The sequence below is a fragment of the Merops nubicus genome, unplaced genomic scaffold (genome assembly GCF_000691845.1).
Source record: "Merops nubicus isolate BGI_N331 unplaced genomic scaffold, ASM69184v1 scaffold18651, whole genome shotgun sequence".
Lineage (NCBI taxonomy): Eukaryota > Metazoa > Chordata > Aves > Coraciiformes > Meropidae > Merops > Merops nubicus.
The window spans coordinates 18,898-28,881 of record NW_008589218.1 but is presented as its reverse complement, the minus strand read 5'-3'; the positions used below and the strand labels follow the sequence as shown (position 1 = coordinate 28,881).

The following is a 9,984-nucleotide window of genomic DNA, read 5'->3' as shown; positions in this document are numbered from 1 at the left end:
CAACATGCACTTTCCCTTCAGTTCTAGCAAATAATAGATACCCAGAAATTTCATCTAGATATTCCCTCTCTTCCATCATTTTTACTCCACCAGGCCATCTGGCACCTCTCATATTTTTTTCCTCGACCTTTTAAAAATATCCTAATTAAATATTTAATGAGTTATCATCCTAACCTACATCTTTGGCTCTCTGCCTAATGATATTTGACAGTCTACAGATCACACGTCATAACAGCTTATCTGTTAGGGTGGCTTCCTGTAAATGCTGTGCTTTATTAAACTTTATTAATAGTAAAAGAAAATGAATCTGCCTTGGGAAAGTTTGCTGCAGAATTATGAGGAATAAACTAGAATGTCCCCAAGGGAAAACATTGCATTGAATACCCATTTAAATCTGTTCAGCTGTTTGCAAAACGCAGGCAAGCTTTATTTTTCTCTTAGGTGTCTTCCCTGCCTGGTTTCAGAGGGAGTGGAAATGCTGAAATTCTAAAATAAAGGTTTTCTTTTGTTGAGAATTGGTTTTGTGGGGGAAATTTTTTTTTTTTTAATAACATCTCAGGTTGTTATTCCAGGTCTTAGTCATAACTCTTGAATTTCACCAGTAATTCAGTACGACATCTCAGATACCACATGAAGCTAATGAGATCAGACAAAGGAATCAGTCTAAGCAGGACAACTTGTCAGATTTTCTGCTGTCCTTAAAAGACAATACAAGAGACAGAAAGACTGGTAAAACTTGGGAAACCACAGATGAGGTGGTTGATATCCCAGCTGGCTCCCAAGTGTCCAGCTGCCCCTTGACTGCTGGCATCTCCAGTGACCTGTGGTCCCTCTGCAGCATCACCATGCATGTAATCTCAGAGATCAGTGGGCTTTCAGTACAGAGGAAATCAAATCAAACTGCCTTAGTGAGAAACCCTGATTGCAGGCAAGATGCACTGTCTGCAAGTGCAGGTGGTGTGCAGACATATGAAATAAATGTCACAGTCTCCTGTTCCTCTGCTTTCAGGGTAATGCAGCAGTGCACTGCGTCTTTTGGGACTTTGAGAAGAACAGTAAGTGTTATTTACAGAGCTGCCACGCTTGCTCTCTCACCAGTTTCATAGAGCCTTTGGCTCCCTGACATGGCAGGTTGAAGCTTGGAGGCTGTCCTGTTGAGTCTGTGTTGCTGGTTTCTATTGATGTTGATACCTCAGTGATCAGTGTTGCTACTAGGGGATGTGTGTCCAGCATTGTACAACAGTGCATCTACAGGAATAAGAAGACTTAGTCTAAGAAAAAAGCAGAAATACAATGAAACATCAGATGACTTCTCACAGTTACTTCAGGGAAGTCAGTGGGGGCTTTCCTGTGGTTGTCTTGAATACAGCTCAGACAATGAACAGCCACAGAAAGAGAAGTGTGTATTGGGTTAACTCAGAATACGTGGGAAAGGTTTTTCTCTGCAATTGTTGGTGTTAAAATATATATATATATTTTTTTTTTTTACATCAGGAGCTTGGTTTCTGTATATGTCGTACATGCCACATAAACAGGGTCATAAATGTAATCTTGCCATGGAAGATCTGGCTTTTACAGTGCTATGCTCTGCCTAAACAAATCTTCTGCCCTGTAAATATTTCTTGCCTTGAGTGTTTCCACACCCTGCAGCATAATCTAATCCAGCACGCTTCTCCTTACCTTCCTGCTTTCTCTGTGTGCCAGCATGTAAATGACTTTAAATATTTCTTCATTCCATCAAAGGCTTTCATCCAAGTTTTGAGGTTCTCAGGCAACTATATAAGATGTGTTCCTGTGTGAAATCTCACTTGTGTGATGCTAAATGACCCTGCAATCTGTACTAACTTGAGCTCATATTCACACATTCTGCAGGCTGCAGAGCTATAAATGGCTGAGCATGACTAACTCTGCTTAAAAATCCCTTTTTCTCTATTACACAGATGGACTGGGTGGTTGGAATACATCGGGGTGTGAAATGGAATATACAGATATGAATTACACAATCTGTTTTTGTAACCATCTTACCCATTTTGGAGTCCTCCTGGTAAGTACTTTGTGAATCGTCTCCAAAAAAGTCCCATGGCACTAAACAAAATCATAGCTAGTTTTGGGAAGAGATGAAAGATTCATATCTATGCAATTTGTTAGGTACTTGCAACTTTGCCCAAGTCAGTAATAACAAACAAAACAGTTATATTAAGTTTTACAGTATAGGGTCCTCTAAATGTCACTTGCTTTAAGGGAAATTCATTTTACAGATGTGTTTTGTACTCCTTCGCAATGTAACTTAATCAACATTAATGTGTTACTTGCTGCATTGGAAATACTGTGTTAAATTTATTATCTGCCAGTGGAAACTAATGACATTACATCTTTCTGAAAGTTTTATCTATGCTTCATCCAAAAAGGAAGTTTGATATTTTGATATAAACACAAGAGATGTCTTTATTGTCTCTTATTTCTATGTAATATAGAGAAAACTGCCTCTAAAAGCTGAATGTCAAAATACGAGATGACTGCCTGAGAATGAGCTGCAACAAATGCAAAAGTAGTTTAAAACTTAAAGCTAGAGTAGGCTAAAGTTGTCTGACCCAGTAGGGTACAACCTACACGATGGGGTAAGGCCATCCCTTTGCCTTCAGGTGCTTGCCCAGCTTCCCCTCAAGGTCAGCAATACCCAGCTCCCAGAGAGGCACAAAACCCTCCCTGGTAGTAAAAATGTGACTTCTACAGGAAGAAATTTAGATGTTACAGATTTCAGACAACTTGCTGAAGTTTCCATTCAAGCAAAGAGAATTCAGCATGATTAGAAGATCCCGCCTCTTCTCCACTGCCTGCCACTTTGGTAGTCAAGTTACAAGTTTGTAACAGCACCACCAATGTGTCTCAGAGATGTAGGTTACTAGTCTGACGTTGGAAGTTACATCAAATAAAAGAGAAACTGTGACAGGGAACAACAAAATCCTCTCACTCGTGGTGGCAGCTGTGGAGAAGCAGGGCCTGGCCCCCTAGATGATTTTTGCAGAGGGATGCTTTCTGGGTGTGGAGGGTCCTCCCTTGCTCCAGGACATTTAGCAGGTTTGTCCAGTTCCCAAGCATAGCAGCTGCCATTGAAACAAAGCAGAGTTTCTCCTACAAAATGAGCTCCCAATAGAAAAATTTTGGCAAGATCCTGGAATCCTTGTATTTGTGATTTCTGAGGTGCAGCTTTTCTAGCTTAACTTTTTATGGGATACTTTAAATACTGTGTATTTTTACTAGTTTGGATATTCTGTAGGACTGTACAATAAGAAACACATAAAATATTAATGGAAACCTTCCAAAAGCAGCTGTAAGCAGAACACAAATCCTTTCTTTATCAATGTGAAAATGTGGAAGGCAATTTTCTTTATCTGTTATGGCAAACAACTGTGACTCTTTATCTTGTACCTTAGGACTTGTCCCGGACAGAGATAGATATCACGCATGATCATATATTAACTCTGATAAGCTATGCAGGATGTGGTGCTTCTTCCCTTTTTTTGGGTATAACACTGGCGACATATCTAGCTCTTGAGTAAGTCTGATCCTTTTCCTTATGTTGATTTTAATATTTTAGCAATAATGAATTTGCAGGAGCTATCAGAACGTTTGCTAATAGTTGATGCTGTGGTTGATGCATAGGAGAGAAGACTGAGAGCTGACAGTATAAATATTGCTTTATTTTGACCTGTGACTGTGGTGAAGTAAGAGGGATTCAAATACGCTTCAACAAAAACACTAGTCAGAACTGTTCAGCAGCTTCTGTGTTCCTAAATTTATGTAATTTCATAAATTTACCCTTGATATACATTATGTCAAGCCTCTGGAATATTCCCTGTATATAGACTATATGTTGGATGATATCAGCAATCTGGAACATTTCCCGTTCATAGACTGTACATTGGATGATATCAGCAGCTAAAGTTTTGTCTTCCCTTGCCCTTTCTCTTTCTTGTGTTTTGTCCTTTGGATAGGCTTTGTTTTATACTGTACGGGCCAGTCACTCCTGGCACGATGGGGTCCTAGACTTAGGTAGCTGTGGGTGCTTTCAAAATCCAGTCATATTACAATAACGATACTATTTGATGTAGTAATAAAAAGATGACGTTAAGTTTGTCTCTCCTCCACCAAGTCTGAAATTCCTAGCAGGTCTCCATGTCTATAGAAGCTCTGGGAGAGAAGGCTGGGAGATCTACTTCAAAAACTAATGATGTGGTATAAAACTCTAATGTAGACACAACTTATAGCACAAGAAGCCAATTTACAAAATGACAGATAGACGTTTGTGCTACCCTGCATTAGTGAATGCTCCCAGCACAACCCTCGCAGCGATAACCTTGTGGACTTTCCCCTTCTTTTTAGAAAGCTGCGTAGAGACAACCCTTCAAAAATCCTGCTCAATCTTTGTGCTGCTCTGCTGCTGCTGAACGTGGCCTTCCTCACCAACTCCTGGCTGTCCTCGTTCAACCAGCCAGGTCTCTGTATCACCGTGGCCATTCTCCTTCACTATTTCCTCCTTGCAGCTTTCACGTGGATGTGCCTGGAGTCTGTTCACTTTTATTTGGCTCTTGTGAAAGTTTTCAATGTTTATGTCCCAAAGTACATCCTAAAATGCTGTATGGCTGGCTGGGGTGAGTAACTGGATTTTTTTTCTCTGCTTCTGTGCTTGTTAACTTCTCTAGGGCATACTTGCAAAAGTTAGGACACTGAGCTAGTAGAAATGTGGTGTTATCTCCTTCTCCAGGCTTTGTGTCTTCACCTGCCATTCTATGGATGATTCCCCCACAAGGGATGGGTTTGGCTTTCACTCATAGCTCTCCTGAAGAGCTCACTGATTTGCCTTTCTTTTATGCACTGAGCATCAGAGACTTGTTTGGGAGAAATGTAACAAAAAGGACCCAAAATCCTGCCTCAGCTGTTGGAAAGGTGTTATCAGAGGCACTGACCCAGAGCAGTTTCGTCTCTATTTTTTTGGGTCACCATTAGATGCTGTTTTAAAGGGTGTTGTTTAGGCATTTGAATCATCTCTGTCCTTAGATCTGATGTCACACATAGTTGGTCTCAGGGGCAGCCATCCATGATGGTGGTGTTGGTGGCAGCCATTCTCAACAGAAAAGCCAGAACTGGAAGAAGTATGGGAAATAAGTGGAAAGGAAAACTGATGAAACACTGTCTGGAAAATGTCCCTCTCTATCAGATCTTAACACAAAATGCTGTGGTCAGCTTATCTTTTGACACTCTGCTTTTTGTAATAATCAGTTGGTTTTATTTTACCAGATTGGATCCCTTCTGGAGATGTTTGAACACTCACAAACATTTTGCAAACACAGATATTTTTATGCCCACTAATTTGTAGTTTACATAAATAAGGAGATTAAACCTGCTATGCCACACATTTAATTACACTTCTTTCACAAGGAGCTCTAGGGCTAGAGTTTGATCCCAAGACGTACATGACTGCTGTAATTACTCATCAGAGATTATCTGACACCTTTCCGTATTCCCAATTTTTTCTTTTTAATTTATATCTTTTTCTCTTGCCTTCCATATTAGGAATGCCAGCTATTGTAGTTACTGTTGTGCTCATTATAAATAAAGACTTCTATGGCAATGGATCTCATTTGGAGAGCAATCCATTCAGCAATTTGTAAGTATAATACTTTTGTGGTCACCAGAGTATATTAAAGATACAAGAAATAACCAGAAGGCAACAACTTCTCTGTTGCTTTTGCTTTTTCTGTTCCATTTTAACCTCTTCCTTTTAGAGGTTCTGGTTCATGGGATCATATTCCATGTATCCCTACTACATGGAGTAACCCTCACATCAGTGGACTGGGCTTGAGGACAGGGAGGGCTTCTGCCAGTCAACTCCATTGTTACTTGTTTCAGTGTTTCTGCGTGTTCTAGGTTTCTGGTAAAACCTAAAGGCAGAATAATTGCTTTTGTATTTTGCATGTTTGCTTTGTTGTTGGTTTTGGTTTTAATGTCAATTCACATCACTGTCTCTTCATTTCAAATTATTTTATTTAAATCATCTCAGCATCCTCTCTTGTCCACTGGGAAAAGTGCATTCTTTCATCCTTTTTAAAAAGGGTTTTATAGTAAAGAACGTTTGCATTTTTTCACCTGCTTTCTATATAGCACCATCTGACCACTTGTTGGTGAAGATTACCTATAATATTTGAATTCTATCCCACCAGAGAGGCAACACACACCCATGACACCTCATCAGAGGGAAAATTGTTATCCATCTTTGGCAAAAAGGCAGTAAAACTCACTAATTTACATCTGAGGAAAAGCCGACCAGTGCTCATCTCTGTGCTAAACTGTTATTTAGACTCCTAATTAAGTCATATTTAACCCTTTTTGCCTAAGGCAATGTGTCTTTGTGTGTATACACTATAAAGCTGTGAGACACCAGATTTATCTGAATTTGGCAGAAATAGTAAAGTCTCAAAGTTATTTAATTTCTAAAGCATCCATTTAAAAAGGCAAGTGGAGAGATTCAGTGAATATCCTCACTGGGGAAAGTAATGGGCATTAGGGAATGCCCCTTACTAGGTATCAGAGAACCATATGGGACACTTATTTTGGACAGCAGGCTTCATGAGTTTCACTACTTACAGAACTCCTTAATGGACACATGCCTCCCTTTCTTGCAGCTGCTGGATTCAGGAGAACACAGTGTTTTACATCTCCGTTGTGGCCTACATCTTCTTAATATTTTTGATGAATACAGCCATGTTCATCACTGTTCTCCTTCAAATTCACTCTGTGAAATCAAGGACACAAAGGAGATCCATATTCTGGAAACGGGGATTTCTCCAAGACCTCAAAAGTGCTTTCAGCTTGATGTTCCTTTTGGGCTTAACTTGGGGCGTTGCCTTTTTTGCCTGGGGAGCAGTGAGGGTATTTTTCTTATACCTCTTCAGCATTTTTAACACTTTGCAAGGTAATTTCTGAATGGAGTACTGCTATATATACAACAGTTTAGGGCTGTGGAATAGAAATAAATTTGTATCATGTAATTCAAGCATGAGGGAAGAGGAGTGCTCATATAGCTTTGTGTTACAGTGTTTAGCTATTTTAATAGGAGAGTTCCATTGCAGTGGGATGATAGTGTTGTTCAGATAGCATTGCTGTGATAAATATACTATTAAAGACTATATAAAATTCATGCCTTTGAAATATGGGTCCAAATAAACGCATCTTTTCAGGAGCTGGCACAATCCTTTTCATCTGGGCATAAAAATGATTTATAGAATCTACAGTGACCCGCAGATTATTCTTATACCAAATCTGCAGAAAGCTCTTCCCATTGCCCTCCCATATGCACAAAGGAGTCGGTGCCATTCTGGGCCACCATGATGCTGGTCCAAGGACCACTTCTCTGCCCATACGTAATGTACTGATGACTGAATGGCATACAAAAAGCTTAGAAAAGCAACAGCAGGTTGGAGAATCCACCTGAAAACCTGTGAATTTCTCTTCTTATTTCTTTAGGGTTCTTTATCTTTGTATTTCACTGCCTAATGAAGGATGAAGTAGTGAAGCAGTGGCGAGTACACTTCTGCTGGGGAAGATATCATCTGAGTAATTATTCTGGTAAGCATTAGGGGGTTTTGTTTAGCTTGAGTCATAAATCTTCACCTGCTCCTGGTGTCACATTTATTCTACATTAAGAAACAAGGTTCCCCTCAGTAGCCTTTCTGCATTGCATTGGATAATTGTTCTTTAGCAGGTCTTTATCCTCTTTTATTAAGTGCTTATGCAATATGATGATGGGTTGACAGCATACAGATTGGGGTCCCCAAAGGACAAAGAGAAGACTGAAATTCCAGCTCCACCTGCACAAGCACGACAGAGCTAGTGTAAAAATTAACAGCAGGAGTTGTGCATTGTGCTGCACAGAGACCCACAGCTTCAGGTCAGGCACCAGGATGGCACAGGAAGCAAGCACAGCCCTTTCTCCTCCCTGTCTTTAGTAGCTTGAGGTGTGACACCTGTCCAGAATTTTACTCCTGTGCATTCCACTCTCTGATTTCAGACTGGAGTGGGTCAGGTGCAACTGCTGGCTCTACACCAAGGCATTTAAACTACAAATCACCATCCCAGGCTTGGTGGAGTCTAAATTCGAATGGAACAAGTTCAACATTCAATGGTTCAGATTTCCTACCCAGGACTTCTCCAGATATAAACTTCAGGACTGGTAAGAAAAACAGTGTGCACTGCATAGACTAGAATGCTGTAGGTTCCATATGGTGACTGACAAATTCCAGCAAATGGAAATAAGCAGGAAACCTTTCACTGCTTTGTCTGTGCCAGACTTCAGTGTGGGGTTAATGGCTACATTGCAGATGGCTTTTGCTCTACTAAGGAAAACAAGAAAACCCTTGTTAAGATCCTGCTATGGCTCTTCTCCAAAAGGATGGGAGCTCTCTGCTCAGCTTCTACCTTAGGCACCTAAGAGAGATTCTACCCTGGACCAGCTGGCTGTCATTCTCACAGGACCTACTTCCAGTTAGGGAGCACTACAGACCATCACATCCACTCCCAAAAAAGTAAAGATCTTGGGGATTACAAGAAAGCTAAACAGGACCTGCTGTGAGACTGTTTAGAAGAATCCCAGCAGGAAGTTTTGCCTTCCAAGATGGAGAAATTGTTGCAGACCCATATTCTGAAAAAGGAATGTCTTCATAGGAATTCTGACCTAAGCACCAAACATTCCTGGTTAGTTTTGGAAACATGCTGATTTCTCTTATTTCCCCAAAGATGTTAAATCAGCGAGCTCTGCATAGACAGATTTCTTTCTTAAATATGTTAAACCAAATTCTTATAATGGAAAATTTTCCCTAATTCTTTTCCTTAGCTGAAGTTTATTACAATCCCAGTGCTGTACCTCCAGAAGATGGTGAGACCAAACATCCTTGTTCACAAAGAATACCACCCGTGGATACAGGGCTGCGCTACCCACGGAAAGCAAGGCGTTTTCATTGATACTGCGTTTGTTCTCTTCTGATTATGTAATGATGGTTCTCTTTTGTGGCATGTAGAAATAAACATTGAGCTAAATATTTATTTCTAACATACAATTATCACTCTGAACACAATTATAGAGCTAAAACATCACATGATTCAAGTTTTTAGGCTCCAGTGAAATGGCAGTACTGATCATGTAAGGAATGGTCCCCCTCTGTTTCCAAGAATAGCCCTCATGTTAAACAGAGAGCAGAAACATTCTGTTCCTCATCATTAGCCCTTCTCATTGTTTGTCCTCCTTTTTTCCTTGTTACACCCTCTGCCATCCCTGTGCTCCCTTCTTCATCTGATAATTATCCTCAGAACCTAATAATACTAAGTTTCAAGTCATATATTTGAGCCTGTTGTCTGACTGTGTCAGGCATGGATGTCTAGGTTCCTCAATCATTATCTTTCTTTTTCTGAGATGAAATTTGATCAGCTTACTGAACTAGACTCAGCTTTCCAAGATAATCCTTGCAGTTATATGCTTTTATTTTCAGATGTGCTGATGCTGCTGACTTGGATTTAGATCTCTAAAGAGATGCAGATGAGTGTCTAAATGTTTGAAAATATTGCCCAGTACCTTCAAATGGAATGTGGAAACAAGAAAACATGAAATTTCTACCTCTAATGGGTATCTGTGTGTATGATATAGGTTTCAGATTACTTCTCTGGAAAAAAAAAAACAACCGAAAACAATAGCAGATAAAATCCTAACATCTTTTTACGTGGTGATTAAGAAGTCTGCCCTTTAGTAAAACTTTGCTGTGAATACAGCAGGAGAGAAATTCCATTTCATAACATCACGAGAGAGATTTAACTTTCCTCTCCTACTAAAAAGGGGCTTTCTTTGAGCAAATGTATTTGTATCAGTGACTTGCCTGCTCAAGCAAATCCTAGTTTTGGTTTTGAATGCCTTTATCTGTATCACTCAAGTAAAGA

At 39.9% G+C, this 9,984-nt stretch overlaps 1 protein-coding gene across 1 annotated transcript in view; it reads left to right on the top strand.

Moving 5' to 3' along the window:
* Window positions 1-9,018, top strand: part of GPR112 (G protein-coupled receptor 112) — a 27,845-nt gene extending 18,827 nt beyond the window's left edge. The window contains exons 13-20 of the mRNA XM_008949534.1: window positions 1,010-1,055; window positions 1,941-2,044; window positions 3,435-3,556; window positions 4,384-4,652; window positions 5,575-5,668; window positions 6,684-6,973; window positions 7,525-7,626; window positions 8,891-9,018. Of these exons, the coding sequence (XP_008947782.1) occupies window positions 1,010-1,055; window positions 1,941-2,044; window positions 3,435-3,556; window positions 4,384-4,652; window positions 5,575-5,668; window positions 6,684-6,973; window positions 7,525-7,626; window positions 8,891-9,018 (1,155 nt within the window). The remainder of the gene's footprint in view (window positions 1-1,009; window positions 1,056-1,940; window positions 2,045-3,434; window positions 3,557-4,383; window positions 4,653-5,574; window positions 5,669-6,683; window positions 6,974-7,524; window positions 7,627-8,890) is intronic.
* Window positions 9,019-9,984: the final 966 nt, after the last annotated feature.